This window comes from Larus michahellis, chromosome 14, assembly GCF_964199755.1.
Source record: "Larus michahellis chromosome 14, bLarMic1.1, whole genome shotgun sequence".
In the NCBI taxonomy this organism is placed as follows: domain Eukaryota; kingdom Metazoa; phylum Chordata; class Aves; order Charadriiformes; family Laridae; genus Larus; species Larus michahellis.
The window spans coordinates 7,820,333-7,838,853 of NC_133909.1; the positions used below are offsets into that span (position 1 = coordinate 7,820,333).

The 18,521-nt window shown below is 56.1% G+C and overlaps 1 protein-coding gene across 21 annotated transcripts in view; it reads left to right on the top strand.

Annotated features, from left to right (window-relative positions):
- Positions 1-18,521, top strand: part of CACNA1G (calcium voltage-gated channel subunit alpha1 G) — a 154,771-nt gene that overhangs the window by 34,138 nt on the left and 102,112 nt on the right. For 20 of the 21 annotated variants that reach the window (XM_074608085.1, XM_074608089.1, XM_074608092.1 and 17 more), the window contains exons 2-3: positions 15,040-15,151; positions 15,649-15,782. In XM_074608085.1, the coding sequence (XP_074464186.1) occupies positions 15,040-15,151; positions 15,649-15,782 (246 nt within the window). Of the gene's footprint in view, positions 1-15,039; positions 15,152-15,648; positions 15,783-18,521 lie in introns of those variants that run through there. The other variant, XM_074608102.1, reaches the window with a different exon arrangement.

Sequence of the window (18,521 nt, forward strand, 5' to 3'; positions counted from 1 at the left end):
CCGGGCTGGGGGAACAGAGCAGGGATGCGGGGTGATTCCCTGGGGCCGGCATCACCCACCCCGTCGCTCGGCATCACCCAGGCCCCAGGGTGGGGGACGTGGAAGGTGCCGGGGCCGGGCTGTGGTGGGCTGCGTGCCTTCGTTAGGTGCCGGGGCTTGATGAGGGCTTGCCTCCACACGGAGCTCTTTCTTAATTAACTCCATGTGCGGAGACACGCGGATCCTGGAACAGGAACAAGGCGCCCTTATTCCCCAAAAAGCTTGTCCGCACATGGAGTAAATCAATAGCAGCTCATCGGGAGCAGCGCGTTGGCTGGAGATGCCGCCTAAGGATGAGTCACATCCAGAGAGGGGGGCAAAAAAAAAAATAAAATTAAAAAAACCCTGAGATTTGAGTCCAGAGCTGGATCTGAGGAATGGCCATCGTGTTTCTGGTGTGCCAAACCAAAGGGCTGGCTTTGTACCGTCTCCTCTCTCCTGCCTGGTGAGCCTTGCGGGTGAATTTTGCGCCTTGAACCCGTAATTCTGCGCTGGGACGGGGGGTGGCTGAACATCGTGAGACTCTGTGACTTTTAAGCCGGTTGTGGGTCGGTGCGTCCACACCGACCCTCTGCGGCACGTGGTGCTGGACTCAGTGCTTCTCCCCAGACGGCCATCGCTCGCGCCGCCGGCGGCGTTTCTGCGAGGCTTGGGGGGTTTTCCCCATATCCCTGGGGCTTTCCAGCGAGGAGGCGATCGAATGGGTTGGGATCAAACAACTCCGAGGGTGTATTGGGTTGTGAAAAGTTGTCCTTGTTGTTTTTCCCAAGCAAAAGCGAGTGAGGCTGGGGTGATGTGTGGGAGATTGGAAACCCGTGTTTTTTTCGGTGCATTGTTCATGAAGTTTTTGGAGAGATCAGAAGCATTAGAAATTATTTGGTTTAAGGCTTCTGAAGTGGCCAAATGCCCTGGCTGGGGCTTTTCCAGAGCAGCCTGGGGCTGTGCCAGGACACAGCGGTGTGCGGGGCTGGATCCGGACGCGGGAGCAGGGCTCGTCTTGTTGCTGGGTCTGGATTTGGTTTAATAAAGGTTTTGGAGAGGAAAGGATGGAGAGCTGCTAACCGGGGGCTGAGTGCCGGAGCGTTTCCCACCTCCGTCCTGGCCGGCTGCTGATAGCGAGGGTCGGGTCTTCGGCACTGGAAGTGCCCAGTCCCTCGGCAGGGCTCACTACGGGACACAGAGCCCTAAAGCGACAATTTCCCCCCAAATGGGCTCAAACCAATCTCGTTCCCAGCCATCTCGGCAAAGATGAGATTTGGAAGGGATGGGGAAATGGAGCCTCTGCGGCTGCGGGGGTCTCTCTGCCCAGTTCCTCTCCAACACTGAGCAGCTCCGGGGGCAGCGGGGGCCCAGCACCCTCCAGGGCTTATTCTGCAGGAATGAATGAATGGAATAAATACGGTCTAAATGCCAGGTCGTGACACTGGTGACAGGCCTTAGAAGACGGCAGTGGCTCAGTCCCTGCTCTCCCTTGGTTGAGGTTTGGCTCCGGTGGCATCACGCTGCCAGTGCTGCCAGCACAGGAGCTGCGCGGGACAGAGTCTCTCCGAGGCATCGCGGCTGATGCGCCATCCGCTCTCGGAGCTTCCTGGCTTTTGTCAGCGGCTCTTGAAGCCTGACGCTAATTAAATGGGGTGGTTTGCGTTTAATAGCCTCCCACTTGAGTGGTGCCAGGTGGAGGGTGCTGGGCAGGTCCCCGCTGGTGGCCCTGCGGGGTGGCAGTGCCGGGGTGGTTCCCTCTGCGGGTCTTCAGCACCCAGCCCTGGGTGTCTCCGCAGCCCTTAGCGCTGAGCCCTGCACCCTGGCCAGCTCGCCTACAGATCCTCAGGAAGACAAACCTCCCTTGCTGGCTTAGCTGCACTTTGGGATCCGCAGGAGGATCTGCAAATGCTGGGAGCAGGGCGAGCATCCCTGGCAAACGCCCTCTCCCTGCAGCGGTGCCGTGTCCCCTCCCGTCCCCTTCCCTGCTACCGCCAGGCTGCCAGCCCCGTCCTCAGTCTGCTTGGAGACATCAACACGCTGTCACTGAAGCTGAAAGCACCAACCAGGTGCGCTGCCCCAAACCCCAGGGAGCTCGGGAGTGCTGCCAGCCATGCCTCCCCCTCCTCCTTGGCTTTCCTCGCCTGGAGGGGATGCTGGCCTGGCCTCTTTCCCTTGGGAATGCCAGGATCATGGAGAGCACAAACCTGGGCTACCTCCAGCAGCAATCAGGGTGCCCGGGGGTCTGGAGGGCGTTATGGGGGTGGGGGACAGGGGTGCTCTAGGCCCTTCTCCATCCAAGTGGCTGGCAGAGTGGGATGCAGGTCCCCCAACATCTCCTGTAGCAGAACCGCCATCCTCCCTGTCACCTCCCCTTGTATTCCCCCAGGGTGGGGAAACCAGGAGGGGCTGTGCCATTCCTGCAAGCAGATTCTATACGATGCACCTTAAACTTTACAAAAAAGCCTCTTTTTTTTTGTGGCCTTTCCTAGGACTTGAGATATTTAATCAAAATTGCATCGTGCAAACCCCGCTGGGGAGCCCCTGCCTGCCTCTCAGGGTTGAGCATCTTCTCTCCGTGTCTACCCCTGGTTTTTTGGGCAGTAGCAGCGGGCAGTGGGATGTGGCATGTGTACGACATCGCATCCCAGCTCAGCCCAGGGCTTGGGCTGGAGCGCGTGGGGTGGGCCCTGCTTTTGGGCTGATCTCACCCCGTTTTGGTCTGGGCTGCGTCTCTTTGGACGTGGGAGGCATTTTGGGGTGGCATCTCCTACCGTGTCCATGCAAGTGCCATGGTAGGGCTCTGCTCAGCAGCAGGGTGTGCTGAGCACCGTCCGGACCCTATTGTCCTGCCTCTTCCTCCCTCTCCTCCTCCTCCTCTACCAGCGAGATGCTAATTAATGAGTTAATGAGGTGATTAGGGGACTGGAACACCTCTCCCATGAAGAAAGGCTGAGGGATCTGTGTCTTTTTAGTCTGGAAAAAAGACAACTGAGGGGGGATCTTATCAATGCTTATAAATAATTCAAGGACAGGTGTCAGGAGGATGGGGCCAGGCTCTTTTCAGTGGTGCCCGGCAACAGCACAAGGGGTAACGGGCACAAACTTGAGCATAGGAAGTTCCGTCTCAACATGAGGAGGAACTTCTTTCCTGTGAGGGTGGCAGAGCCCTGGCCCAGGCTGCCCAGAGAGGTGGTGGAGTCTCCATCTCTGGAGACATCCCAAACCCGCCTGGACGCGTTCCTGTGCCACCTGCTGTGGGTGACCCTTCTCTGGCGGGGGGGTTGGACTGGGTGATCTCCAGAGATCCCTTCCAACCCCGGCCATTCTGTGAGTTCCTGGCCATGGATTTGCATGCAGGGAGCGATTAGACCAAGCCTTTCCCGAGCCCCCAGCCTGCTCCAGCTCCCTCTCCCCGTGGTGGCCCTGCCCTGGGGACCACAGCTTGCTGCACCCAGCCCTTCCGCAGGAACCCCGCGCCCCTGACGGCGTTTAGTCCCGTTTAGTCACTGCGGTATTTTGACGTGGCGTCAAGATGTTTCAGTTCACGCAGACGAGCGGTATTTGCAGACACCCCAAGGACTGAGTCAGGCGCATGGGCGCAGCTCGTGCCTCCAGCATCTCCCGGAGATGTTCTCCTCCAGCATCGCCTGCTGCTTCCCTCCCTGCATGCCACGGGCAGGAGCCACCTCTGACATACAGGGGAAAAATCAGCAGGTTTGGAGCCAGGGTGGCCTTGACCTCCATTTCCCCACCTGCAAAATGACCTCCTTAATGCTCATCCCTGTTGTGACTGCTCTGCATTGCTTACACTGAAAAACACTATTTTTCTTTTTTTTTTTTTTTTTATTGTAGACTTTAAAATCTGAAGCGTTTAAGATGGTTCCTGTCTAATTAAGTACTTAACCTGCAACAAAATATTGTGTTTTACGTTGATGTTTTTTTTTTAGAAAGGAAATGTTGGCTCCGTTTCTAAGTGAAACATTGAAGCAGGCCAGTTGGAAAATCGTCATCATATTCAGACTTTGTAAACATTATTTTTTTTTTTTTTTTTTTTCCTCCCCCCCTCAACTTGAAGCCAGGTCAGAAAACATAAACACAAAATTTGCGGGGAGTTTGGGTCGCCCCAAAGCTGTATTTCTTCATCAAAGCTTTGCATGGAAATTTATACCCAGCGTTAGCTAATGCCAGCCGTTAAGTGGAAAGGGCTCGGGTCTCCGGTGGTCAGGCACGGCTCCCGCTGGAGAAGGGTTTGCCCCAAAAGAAACTATGGCCTTGGTTTTCCTTTCTATCACAGCAACTCGGGCATTGCCCCGACAAGCTCCTGGGGCAGGACACTGGCGCCAGCGGAGGGGAAGGGAGAAGGTGTGGGGACACAGGGTCTGCGCGCCCCCCCCCAACTCTTTTAATTGGTGTTAAGCCGTTTGCGTCCTTCAGAAGCAACCATTCCTCCAGCCCTTCTGCCCTGTCCTAGTGCATAGGGTTAAAATGATGCTGGGTTTGTCCTTGGATTTGTCGTCTGTGCTTTCTGCGAGGTTTGGCCAGATTTCCTCAGGGGCTTTGAGCTCCTGCCCTTCAGCAATTAAAATACTGGGCTGGGGACAAGATGGGCCCTGCTGCAGCAGATGTGGCTGGGAGCCGGGTGCTTTCGGCTCATCCCGGAGCCGGTGCAGCCGGGAATTGTCCTGCATCTGCCCCTTCTCTTCCCTTTTCCTCTGCTGAGCCCCGAGCTGCCCATTTGTAGACAAAACCCAGAGTTTGAGCTTCTCTAAAGGCTTTGGAAGGTGTTTGCCTTGGTGCGGTGGACACGTTTCCCTGCTTGGTGGAAGAGAGCAGAGGGAAGGGTGTTTTGCGCAGGTACGGGGGTATTTCGCCTTTCTGGAGGTCTCGGTAGGGATTTCGTGGGTCTGGCAGCTGTAGAGTCTGTCTGGCGAGGGCTGTGCTGTGCCGCAGGGTGGGATGCTCCGCCACTGCGGGATGGTTCATACCAGCACATCCTTCCTTGTCCTGCACCCCACTTTCCCCGGCTCTCAAATCTCACTTGCGAGCATCCCTCGCCCGGGTGTCTGCGGATGGACGGGGAATGGGCTGTGGGAGCGATGGTGGGGTAGAAACTGGTCCTGCGTCTTGGATGGGGATGGAGCTGATTTGTTTAGCTTGCTCGCATCCCGTCTCCTCGCTAACAGCTCTTCTCTCCGAGGTTTCCCCTGGCCCGCAGTCAGCAGAGGGAATTCCCTCGCCTCTGCCCGAGCTCCAGCTGCAGCCGGGATTGCTGCGGTGGATGCGAGGACGGGCTGTAATTGCCGCCTCTCCCGGGTTCACCGGGTTTTGTGGTCCTTGCTCGGTTACCACGTCTCGGTGCCATCCCGCCGCCCGCTCGTCGGGGTGATTAGGGAAGCGCTGAATTAATCAGCGGCTGCCGTTGGCCCTGCCGAGCCGTCCCGTCTCCTGCGCTCCTCCCTGCAGCTGCTGACATCCCCTGACCCGGCTGAATCTTTCATGCACTCGCGTCGTGTATTTTTAATAGCCTGGGATTGGGTTCGAATTGGTCCTGGCGGGGCTCGGGGGGCTGGGGGGGGGCCGCATGCCCCAGCGGGATGTGACTTGGGGGGGACAGCATGGTCCCCAGAGGAGAGGGGTGCGGAGGGAGGCAGAGAGCCCCTATCACCTGTGCCAGGCAGGGTGCTGATGCTCCCAGGGAATATTTCTTCTCCATAGGGATTATTTCAGCTCCCCAGGGATGTGCACAGGTTTTCCTGTCTAAGGGGGGGTGGGAGCAGAGAGCCCATGGAGGCTTCCCGGAGTGTGTCGGGGATTGTCAGGGAAGCAGAGGAGCTGCCAGGACAATTAGCACGGGCTTGTTCTCGCCAGCACGTCCCTGGGATGGAGCGGGGCTATAATCAGCCTGTCGCTTTTCCCAGCTTTATTAATACATTGATTTTGGGGGGGGGGGGGGGGTTTGGCTCCGCGTGGCGTGGTGCCTGCCAGCCAAGCCTCTGCGGGGAGAGCGGGGGCTCGAGGTGGTGCGTCTCTGGGCATGGCAATGTCTCATTTTGGAAGCTGTTTGGGCTTCTTCCTCGGGGACCGATGGAGGGAGGAGGAGGAGAGACATCCCCTCCATCTGTGCGCTGCCCTAGGAAGAAGGGATTTAAATCGTAGGCTCGTGAAAAAGAGGAAATGTGCCTGTTCTGCTCAGGCTTTGAAGCCTGCAGGAGCTTCCCAGAGATGCTGCCCTTCCCGGTTTGGGGAGGGCTGGCTCAGAGGGCATCTCCAGCCGTGGCTTTCTGTGCCCAGGGTTGGTACCATGGTCCCCCATCTGCCCTCTGCTCCAGCAGCAAAGGGTGAGAGACGCTCTCCAAGGAAATACATGAAGATATTAATATGAAAACATAGACTAAAAAATTTATATATATGTATGTTTAGGGCAAGTTTTATCCTGATCCACCTTCCCATTTGTCTGGGATCTCCTCCTCTCTTCTCTGCTCTCTCGTTCTTTCCCGCTCCGGTGAGAAGCCGCCTGCCCAGCGCAGCATCCCTGGCACGGCAGCACCCATGCCACATGTGTGGCCACGCAGAGCCATCGCCTCAGTTCCTTCATTTCACCAGCTGTTACATAAATCCGCTTTTATACTGAACTTGTGGACGTCACTGAAGCTCTGTCCATACCCATAACATCACTGTTTCCATGGGAACCAGCGTACTTCCAAGGGGGAAAAAGTAGAAGGAGACTAAAAAAAGGACAAAGAAGGAACAAAATAAGACAAATATGTGACATATCCCAACTATGTGTCGGTGTAGGATGTTACGATTTCACTGCAACTTGTTTAGGAAACCTTGCATAATGCTTTTTGTCTTGAGTAATGCAGCAAGCTGGATCAGGGGTGGTAGAAACTTAATAGTATCCCGAATATCCCGAGTCTCTTGGCGAGACGGAGGAGTCTCTGGCAACTCTGCATGAGGTGCCTTTCTACGCGAGCACGAGGGGAAGAGGCATCTGGCTGTGGTGCAGGATTTATTTGGGTTTCCGTGGGTTTTCCTCCATCCCGGAGCACGGCTGGGGCTGTGCATCACAAGGGGGTTGTGGATGGAGATGTCCCGGTGAGCAGCCAGCTCCCCCCGCTCTTCTGCTCCACCGAGCTTCAAAGGCAGGCGCTATTAAGGGACACTTTACAGCGAACAAGTTTAAAAATATATATATTGGGGGGTTAAGTGTCTAGCCATTATGCGCTTCATAAGGCGTGGTGGGAGAAAAGGTCTTAAATATATTATTGAGGACCAGCAACAGCTTTGGCGTGTTTTAGTGTATTTTAGCTGGTAACCCCGGGTCCCTCCAGCAGAGGAGGAGTCCATTAGGAAGGATTTTAGTGCTCCCAACATCTTCCCTAATGCCAGGCATGAGCTGCTGGGAGGGAGCGCACCCCCGGGGACGGGGACAGGCATGTGTGTGCCAGGGCACGCTCCCACCTCTGCAGCCCTGCTCCGGTGGGATGCGTGGGAGGAGATCCCGTCCCTGAGCCACCCAAATGTCAGCAGAAGGTGCTAAAGCAGCGACAGGAGTGGAGGGAGAGGGATGCTGGGGGGAGCAGGGGCTCCTGTGGGGCTCGGGCTGGGCAAGCGAGGCTTCACGGCGGCTTCTCTGCCCTTCCCTTGGGGCGGCGTGGGGCAGCGAGGGTCGGGGTCCCAGCGTTTGGTATCGGCTGGTGATCTCCGACCCCATGGGGCTTCCGACCCGTCCTGCTCACCCAGGGGCTGGGGACCATGGGCTGACCCCCTGCCGTCTGCACGGGGCCATTTTCGGGCTAACCGTTTCATGGTGAGCCCCTGGCCCAGGTTGCCCAGAGAAGCTGTGGCTGCCCCATCCCTGGAGGGGTTCAAGGCCAGGCTGGACGGGGCTTGGAGCAACCTGGGCTGGTGGGAGGTGTCCCTGCCCAGGGCAGGGGGTGGCACTGGGTGGGCTTTAAGGTCCCTTCCAACCCAAACCATTCTGTGATGCCAAGACAGGCGTGAGGAGGAAGGAAAGACTGGGATGAGAAGCCAGAATAAATTCAGCCTAAAGTGCTCTTGCTTGACTTTATTTTATTTTATGTTATTTTTTTGAAAGAACCCGTCCTCGCAGATGCTGGTCCCAAGGCCGGGCTGCCAGCAGCCAAGCCCTCCCAGCTCAGGAGTTAATTGCAAGCGATATGTAGGGCTTTTCTTAAAAGCTCCAGCTCCTGAAGTTTGGAGATTATGCAAGACACTCAGCTTGCAGGATTTTTTATTTTTTTTTAATCTTCTTTTTTTTTTTTTGTCTCCTTAAGCAATAAGATTTTAAACCCTTTTGGTTGCTGGGGAAAAAAACCTTACGGTACAAATCTAAAAGGTTATGCGGAAACAATTTTGAAACAGTAAAGCAAATAAGAACCTCGTCAGGATTTTATTTTTTTTTTGACAAAACATCTTTTTTTTTTTTTTTTTTTTTTTTTTTTTAAAATCAATCTTCATCCCCTCTAAATACAGCATCATTCTTTGCTTCATCACCTGGGCGGTGGAGCTGGGTTCCTCCGCGCTGCCGAGCAAATCCTGCGTCCCCCTTGAGAGGCGGCTGTTTCCGAGGCAGAGCATCTCCCGCCTGCAGCTGACAGTGCGGGTTTTAAGTCATTGGGAGAAAAATGAAAAGATGATGGAGGTGATTACTCCCCCAAATCCCCTTTTCCCTCTACTTTGGGGCTTTACAGTCGCCGTTGTGCGTTACGGGGCCTTTGAGGACCCTGGTGTGGCCGTGACCCCACGGCACCGGTGAGAGGGGAGAAAACGCGGCTGTTCGGTGGCGGAGGGAAGCAGCCGCCAGTGCATCCCCTCGAAGGGAAAATAAATTAGAGATGAAATTTCCAAAAATGCCAATGTGAGTGATCGCCCTGGTTTGGTTTCGCAGGTTTAATTGTGAAGCTGCATGAATTAAAATAACCTCCTGGGTCTGTCTGCGCTGCGAGCGAAGCGGTTTTGAGGAGCTGCAGAGCAGTGACGAGGCAGGGATGCTCCCTGCCTGGCTTTTTCCCGGCTCGGAGCCTGCGGATGGGGATGTCGGGGCTACGCTGGGCTCAGCAGGGACGTGCCACCTCTCGGCAGCATCTTCTTGTGCTGCCGGATGCAGTGATCCGGGATGGGGCAGGCGTGGGAATGCTCTCTGACTAATATTTGAATTTTTAAACCCCTTTGCCGCAGCCCCGCTGGAGAAGCGCCTCTCAGCTTTGCTTTCCAGGAACGCCCTGGTGATCGGGCTCACCTGGCATGAATCCCTGCGGATGGCGGGGCAGGAGGCGCGCGCTCCATCGCATGCGTGCCGTGAGCGTGCCCGGGGTGGCCGTGCCCACAGCGGATTCTCCACCCCGCCGGGAAAAAGCAGTTGTGCTGTGGGTGCGGTGCCGCGATGCTGCGGGAAGGGCTGTAAGGCTGCCCCATCTTCCCTGCTTCATCCTGTTCTTGCGTTCCCTGGAGGGAAGGGAGGGTCCAGGCCTGGAAAAGCAGCTGGGAGGGCAAAATGGGGTAGAGACGATGCCAGGATCACAGCGGGGCAGGTACCTGCCAGGGCTCGGCCGCAAGCCGGGCGAGCGGATTCACCGGGTAGAGATGCCCCCAGAGCACCTTTGGCATGCAGCACCCGAGGGGATGCAAATGCTAAAAGCAAAAGATGGCTTTGCTTTGCTTTCGAAGGAATATGGTAGGAAAAAAACTAAATGTCCAGAGTTGTGATGGGAATCCTATAACCTTTCAACTGGGCATGACGTGAAGAGCCTTTTCCCGTTGGCCCGGTGCAGTCGGAGGCGAAGCTGGGAAGGGGTTATTATTTCCATCCGTGAGGCAGATTAATTCTGAGGACTTTTAACTTCCCTTGCAAACGGCCTGAATTAATGTTTTAGGATTTTAGACCCTGCCTCCTCTCGCCCCCCCCAAAGGCCAGACCCTGGAGGTCCCATTATGCTCCTGTCAAAGGGGCTATTTCTGGAATTGATGATATGAATGAAGCCTAAAACTCCGCTCTCATTAACGTCTGCAGCTTATCCCAGTGTCACTCCTAAGCTGGTGGGACTCGGTGACACTGCAGGGGAAGGCTGTCATTTCAACCCAATTTTCACATCACATTTTCACGAAAATTTCCAGGCCTTGCCAGCGCTTTCGGCGCATTTATCAAATACCAGCCACTGTCCTGGCAAGTGAAGGTTTTGCCCGGCACGAGAAAAATGGCTGCGGGGGGTGATGGGGGACCTGATTGTGGCTGTAGCCATGGCCAGTGGGTCCAAAGGACCTCTCCTTGCCCCAGAAAACAGGCAGCAGAGCCGAGGTGTCACCTGGCCGGATCCAGGCAGTTCGATGCGTTTCTATGGTTGGGGTTTATTGCAGGGTACAGGCTTGCAGCCCCCAGTGCTGCAGGGCTGCCCAGACATCGGTCCCCACCTTGCCCACGGAGCCACGCTCCCCATCACACTGGCTGGGCTTTGGGGGGTCCCACCCCATCTCCTAGTGATGGCAGGATGGCAGCACATGGCCTTGGAGCCGCTGCTTCGCTGGGGCACCCGCACTGCTTAGGGAGAGCTGGGGGTCAGGGAAGGAGCCGGAGAGGGGAGAGAGGGATGCAGGGAAGGAGGAGAGGGGGAGTGGCAGAAGGTGCTTGGGAGTAACAGAGCATTAAGGGAAGAAATAAATATGAATCCCATGGAAGAGCGTGTGTCGCTGTAAAGAATCACCAAATGCTGCCTTTCCTACCTGGCTTGGCCGTGGGCAGGGATGCCCGGCCGCCCTGGTGAAGGGACCACCATCTCTGGGGATGGGGATGCTGCGGCACGGTGGTGTCCGCTCTCCCCATCCCTGAGCCAAAGAGCACACCGGGAACAGTTCGTGTGCTCCAGCTCAGCTTGGAGATCCTGGGCTACTGATGGACCGAGCATCGTGCCCGCCGTCCTCTTGGTTGCCGCTGCCCTTGAGCAACGTCTTCCCATTTAATTCACTTGCCGGTGAATTTGATCCAAACTTCTGCAACCAAATCATAGCAAGTATAATGCAATATCTTTCTCTTTTGATTATATTAAGCTGGGTAGTGCTGGCTAATTGAATCTGGGGCTCTTGCCTCTTAATTACGAAAGGTCAGGCTCTGCCGAGCGCGGGCAGGTAGCACGGGGATCGCTCGTGGTGGGAAGGGGCGGAGGGCTCTTGCTCTGCCCAAAGGCTCCTGTTCGGAATGAGTAACTGACTTCTGGATATGTTCCTCTTTTTTTTTTTTTCTTTTTTTTTTCTTTTTTCTTTTCTAATGGTGCTCTTTGTCTTATGACTTTTAAGAGTCAGGTTACAACAAAAGTGTTACTGGATGTTTCTGTGTGGCAGAAACAGATATTTTTATCTTTTTTTAATTGAATCTGCGAGCATTTCGGCTGACTGTCTTGACCAGGATGATGGTAAAAATGTGGTCAGCAGGTGACCCTGAAAAGCAGGGTCTCTGACACAGATGATCAAAGGGCTGGAGCCCCTCTGCTGTGAGGACAGGCTGGGAGAGCTGGGGGGGTTCAGCCTGGAGAAGAGAAGGCTCCGGGGAGACCTTAGAGCCCCTTCCAGTCCCTGAAGGGGGCCTACAGGAAAGCTGGGGAGGGGCTGTTTGCAAGGGCATGTAGCGACAGGACGAGGGGCAATGGTTTAAACTAGAGCGGGGCAGGTTTAGATCAGACATTAGGGAGAAGTTCTTTCCACTGAGGGTGGTGAGACACTGGCCCAGGTTGCCCACAGAGGTGGTGGAGGCCCCATCCCTGGAGACATTCAAGGCCAGGCTTGATGAGGCTCTGAGCAACCTGACCTAGTTGAAGATGTCCCTGCTGACTGCAGGGGGGCTGGACTAGATGGCCTTTAAGGTCCAACCCAACACGTTCTATGATTGTATGGCACCCGTGGGATGGAGCGGATGGGGTGATCACCTGCTGTGAGTGCGTGTGAACCCCATTATTCATTGTTTTTAAACATCAGCCCTACGTTCCCTGCCTGCTCAGCACGAGGAGAGGGCAGGACCCCCCCACCCCGACCAGCTCCACTCCCTGCAAACACTTACTTCATGGAAAGCGGGCTGAGCTCAGCAGCGGGGCGAGAGGCAGCGGCAGTGCCACCGCCACCCCTGGTGTTTGCTGTCACCTCCTCACCTTAGCTGCTGGCTGGGGACCAGCGCGGTCCCTGCTGCATCCCAAAGCCCCTTTGCCCCTTCGCTGCCCGCGCAGCATTCCATAAAGCACCTTCTGCTTTTTGCTAATTGAAGAGTTTCCCTTTGTCAGCCTCTCGGCTCAAAGGAGGGTCGGTACAAAGCCGTAGCCATCAGCACTTTGTGTGCCTCTGAAAATCCCATTAGCAGAAGAAAGAGCTTGAAGTTTCATTCAGCTGGAAAAAAAAAAAAAAAAAGGGCCAAAAAAAAAAAAATAAATAACCTCCTCAACCTTCTGATCTATCAGCTGCGCATTAACATACTGCCCTCGGCACCGCCAGGGTCCCCGTCCCGGGAATATTTAATCAGGGCAAAGCGTTATATTGGACAGAAATGTATTTGCTTGAGGGAGCGATATGCCGATAAGTGGGTCTGCGGTGAAAGCTGGGGAAAAAAAACCTGCCCATCAGCAAATAAAATCCCCTCCTGCTCTCCAGGTGCCCCCCCCAACCGTCTTCTCCAGGCTATTTTCCTGCCTACGGGATGTTTGTTCCTACAAGGGGAGTTGGGGGGGGAGGGCAGCGACCGGCCCGGGGCTGGGGGCACGGACAGAGCTGGGGGGGTGGGATAGGGGGAGTCGGTGCCTGTGCCAGCACCCGCAACGAGATGGGGCGTGCTGGGGCTCTGGGGAGCTGGTGCTGTGGGAGGTGGGTGCTGCTGCCTGCTGGCACCGGGGGGAAACCTTGGGTGGGTGCAGCCCTGGTCTCCACATCTCGCCCCCGGCTGCATCTCGCCCCCTGCCCAGTGTGCAGCGGGTTGTGGCATCTCGGGGGGCTGCGCTCTCCTGGCTCCCCTCCGCTTGCAATTAGTCACTGGTGCCGGTGCCAGCACGCTAACGAGCATCGAGGGACACCCACGGCTTTGCCATCTGCAGCGTGCCGGAGGAGGACGGGAGGGTGCCCTCGGTGCCGTCCCGTGCTGTTCCTCCCATTTGGGCCACGCTCAGCCCTTTGTGGGGGGCTGCGGTGAGGGGGGGTCTGCTCAGCTGCCCTGGGTGGGCGTTTGGGGCTGCTCCGGATCTTGGAGAGGGAGGAGGTGAGATCAGAGCGGCTCCGAGAAGCTGCGCATCATGGTTGTGTGCCCATCTCTGCTGAGGTGCTCGTGGTCCCCAACCAGCATCCGAACATCTGCCCTCCGTGGCAAAAGCATCACCCAGGTCCCGTGCCCAGCTGAGATGGAGCCCGCGGAGGAGAGCCAGGCCCAGCACGGGGTCTTCTCCACCGCCAGGGAAGATTTTGCACAAAGTGCTGCCTGTCTGGGGACGCATCCGTCTGTCTCTGCAGGTTTGGACCCAACCAAACAGGCTGCTCCTGAGCCTCCTCGCTTCCCCGCCGAGTATCTCGCACAGCCCTTGCAGGCGCACGCTCGTTCTGTCACCCGTTTGGGATCTTACAGGGATTTTTTTTATTTTTTTTTTTTAAATTCTTTATATGTTCTCAGGGGCTTTGCAGTTCCTTGCTGGCAGAGCCGTGGATGTGGCTGGCTCTGCAGAGGGATGCTTTCCAGCCCCCCCCCGCCCCTCCGAAGCCAGGGAATGCTCGTGGATCCCCCGCAGCTCCTGCCCCCTCCTCCAGCCTGCCCTCGGCGCCTGCCCCCGCAGGACTATATTTGGGCTAAATATTCCAGCCCATAGCCCCAACCTGACAGTTGGAATGTCTATCCCGATATCTTGTAAACATTTCTGCTGATTAAAAGATCCAGGCGACCAAGCCGTGACTCAGCCCCATGTGATTTCCCAGGAATTCACCCAGGATGGGGCTGGCGGGAGCTGCCAGCTCCAGCCCCGCGTGCCCGGTGGGGTGGCACCTGCTGAATCATCCTCACCTTCTTCATCTCCAGCCTGATAACGCTACAGCACGGGCTCCCAAACACCGCCCGCTACCGCGTTGCAGCGAAAGCTCTTGTCTGACAAGGGCCATGCTTATTTTCCTGGAGCCTGGAAGGCGGGAGCGTGGCCCCGATTGCCTGCGGCTCGCAGCAGCCCATGGGGTGTTCTCCCTGCTAGGCTGGAAGATAACGCCGGCACCGCATTGCACCGACTCCTGGATTTCACATCTCTGTGCCCCGGGCAGTCGGGATTTGGCTGGAAATTCCCCCTAGAAGGATGCAAAAAAATTCGGAACCAGTTTTGAACCATCCCTGTGAGGATTTGCTGCGGCAACTTTGTTCTGCCCCAAAAGTAACAGCATCCAAAGTCTGTCCTGGCAGCTCAGCTCTTTAAAATTGCCCCAAGAGGCAGCAGTTGGGGCAGGGGACGGGCTCTGCTGGCCCTCGCAGGCTTAAGGCTTTTAGGCAGTCAGTTAATGGCTTTGACAGTCTTAATTCAGACTGGGAATGAAAAGTTCAAGCAGTGACTTCAGGGTAACGCCCCTGGGGTAAGCTGTGACATGGTTAATAGAAAATTGTAATGTTGTTAAAGTGCTTTTCCGTAAAATGCCAGAAGAGGAAATTAACGGTGTGGGGTTTTTTTTCTTTCTTTCCCTAAAAGTTGATATCAGTCTTTCAATTTAATTTTTTAACCCATCACATCAGCACTCAGCACTCTTGCCATGCAACTTTCATTTTACAGTGGTTTTTGCGTTAGCTGTAGCCACCGACGGCGGCATGGGGAGGGCACACCGTGGGTTCGCTCTGCAGGTATCTAAATGGCAGGCAGGAGGCTCTCCACACAAAACCAGATAAAAATCCAACCTAGAGAAGCTGGCACGTGCCTTGCTTTAAAGACCGGAATGACCTTTCTGGTTCGGCGGTGGCCGCTCGCGGATGCTCGTTTGGATCCATTACTTCCTTGACGGGGTGCCCTGCAGGTGGTTCGAGCGGGTGAGCATGCTGGTGATCCTGCTCAACTGCGTGACGCTGGGCATGTTCCACCCCTGCGAGGACATCGCCTGCGACTCGCCGCGCTGCAGGATCCTCCAGGTACGGCTCAGACGCTGCTTTTACCTTAACGGCGGCCCCGGGTTGATGGGGAACGGGAAGGACCGAGCTCTGGCACAGCTGGCTCCAGCCGTGGTGGAGTTACCCTGGGATGGCTGGCTTCTGCCTGTACCAGCGCTTAAAAAAAATTTGATTTTGGTGTTTGGATGTGAACACGTGGTGTCATCAGGCAAAGCCCCTGCCAGGCTGTGCCAGCCCCAGTGTAGCCAAGCCTTGCTTGGAGTGCTTGGGGAGGGTTAACCATCGAGTTTGTAGTGAAAAGCAGAGCCCAAAATATACTCATCCCTTTGTCCCAGTGTTGTTGGCCAGACTGGGTTGGGGGATGACACAGGGCTGCTCCCAGCACTGCCTCTGCCCTGGGATTTTAGCCCTCGGTGGTGCAAGAGGAGACCTTGTTGGACTTGGGTCTGTAGTTGCCTCCCCGGGCTGGGGAGTGCAGGGATGCAGGAGCATCCCTCCTCCGTGCCTTTCTCTTGCAGAGCTTCGACGATTTCATCTTTGCCTTCTTTGCCGTGGAAATGATCGTCAAGATGATCGCACTGGGGATTTTTGGGAAGAAATGCTACCTGGGAGACACATGGAACCGCCTGGACTTCTTCATCGTCATTGCGGGGTAAGCCTGGTGCAGTGGGTCCCTCTCTCCCCATGCATCTTTGTTGTCATTCATGGCATCGCTTGGCAAGTGTTGGATTTGGGGGAGCGGATGGTTTGAAGGCTGAGGGTTTGCTGGGCATCGGTGCCGTCAGCGTTATCCATCCTGGCTCCATGGCAGGGATCACCGCCCAGACCGCAGCGGTCCCTCCGGTCCTCTCCATAGCTCGCGGGAGAGCTGATGCTCAGCTCATGGAGGAGGGCAGGGCAACAAAAGCTGTTTGTAGTGGATTTTGGCCAGCCCGTGTCCTGGGGCTCCTCGCCGGGTGCTGGGCTCGGCTCTTCTCCCTCCAGACCCGCCAGTGGTTTCGGTTTCCATCGGGTGAGGTGGTGGCGAAACAGGCGGTTGGGAGCATGGAGCGGCGTGCCAGGGAGGATAGTTCAGTGAAATGTGCATGATTGCCCTCGTTATTATACTTTTTTTTTTTTAGCGAGGGAAAGCGACCAAGTTTGCCTTTTTGAGTGTTTTCCTTTCAGAGGCACCTGGTTTGAATTAAAGGCTCTTCCAGCACCCGAGAGTCTCCTGGCGGAGGCTGGAAATCCACATGAAAAGTCCCTGGCCCCCGGCCAGCGAGCTGAATTTCTTTGACACACGAATCGCTCGCCGGCCCTCGCCTCCCCTCCCTGCTCCAAGAGCCCAAAGACCTTTGGGAAAACAGTGTTTTTTTCCTCTTTTGTTGGAGCTAGAGATCAAATTCACTGGATTTTCCTGGAAAGGAGCAGGGGACCCTCCCAGCTGGACTGGTTCCCTGGTGTGGGTTTGGTGTGCCCCAAGAAGGGGCAACACCTCAGTGGACTTTGTTATGGCCCATTGCTGGCCCCATAAGGTTATGGCAGACGTCTCTCCTGGGCAGCTGGGAGAACCAAAGCAGTGGCCCAGTAAAACCAGTAAGGAGGTGCCAGTGCATCCTTGGCCTGGGAAACTCATTGCCATGGGGTGCTGCAGAGGCCAAAAGATGTAGCGAGGCTCAAGACTCAGACAGGAGGCAGAGACGGAGGGCAGAAAGGCCAAGAGATGCAACTGTCCCCATAAACCCATCTTCTGCAGGAGGCCACAAGCTTGTGTTTTCCAGCTGTACCAGCCTCCGGCTCCTCGGGTTCGGAGAGGGCTCAAAGTTTCCTCCTGAAGTGTGTGAGCAAAGTTAGGGGCTGCAGCGATGGGACACTGAACAAAGTGGGAACCCAGCTCTGGTGGGGTTGTAAACACAAGCAGCATGGTCAGGGGCTGGAGCCTGCTAAAACCACCCTGTGCATTCTTCATTTCTTCTTCTTTATTATTTCTTATACTAGAATTAAGTGTGAGGAAGAACCAAACCCAAGTAAGACCAGGTATCCCACCTGGGGAGTCTCGGGGAGGCATGGTGGTGGGTGCTGGGCTGCTTCCAGCTCTGCTGCTGCGTTCCCCTCCCATCCCGGTCCTGGCCTTGCCTCTTGAGCTTGCGAAGTCTTTGGAGCTAAAGTAGAGTTGTCCTTGAAGAGTAGAGTTGTCCTTGATGTGCTTCTCCGGAGACCCCACCATGATGGGACCTCGGTCTAGAGGGACATCAGCAGAGACCATCCTAATTCCTAGAGCGAAACTATAGCTGCACTTTGCTTAAGCAAGCATCCGATCTCCTGCCCATCTGCTGCACCTGGGTGGACATTTGGGTGTGTGAGCTCCTCCTTCCCGGGGCAGAGCACGGAGAGCAGCACTGACCTCCCCCCCAACGCGGCCGCCTTCCCGCATCCCCCGTGAGCAGTTATTCGCTGCGGAGGTTTTGCAGCCTCGGAGCTCGACCACTCCCGTGACTCCTGCCGGGTCGGCTTTGCCTCTCGCTAAATGATGGGTCTTTCCTTCGCGTGCATGAATTGTTCCCATCTGGGCCCCATCAAAACCAATTCAGCTGACAAAGGATCGAACGGGATTTAAATACAAAGCAGAGCCTCTCCTCCCCCAGTGCCTGCTTTCTCTGCTCCCTTTCTCGCCCTTGCGCTCTGCTCCAGCCCTCTCCTGTCCATCCCGGAGTGCTGCATCCTGTTCGGAGCATCGCTGCTGTCCTGGAGGCTCCCTCAGCCATCCCGGGCAGCACCGAGTGCTGGGAGAGCCAAAGGGGCTGCAGTAACGGGCTGCTTCTGTAGTGGAGACACCCAGACTAACATTTCCATGTGGCCCTGGTGACCACAACGAAGCAGCTCTGCCTTCCTGCTTCTTTCCCTCCCCATTTTCATGCAAGACACGGGAGGAGGGAAGCAGCAGGACAGCATGGGCTCCCCAGTACATGACAGATCCCTGGCTTTCCCTGCCGCTTCCCTGCCCGTGGGCTGCGGAAAGTGATGCCAAGGGGAGAGGAGACGCAGCAAAGCGTGTCTGTGGGGCATCGGGAAGGGAAGGTATGTCATGCTGGGGGACACGTGGGACGTGCTGTATGCTCCCACGGGCAGACCTCCCCCAGAAACCCTCCCCAACCACCACCCGTCTAGGAGAGGCTTCCCAAAAAAAAACCAACCCCGACCCCGTGGCATTTCATCCTCGCCATTCCTTGAGAAGTTTCACGACCTGCCAGGGTTTGAAATTATGAAGAAACCTTTTTTATTGTGCGTGTTTGCCCCAAATCTGCCGCTTGCCGAGGGCTGGGAGAGCTGCTCGGGTGCTGTGCTCGCTCCCGCCGCGCTGCCGGCCACTTTCGTGGCATGCCATTAAGTACTTCTCAGCTCTGTTAAA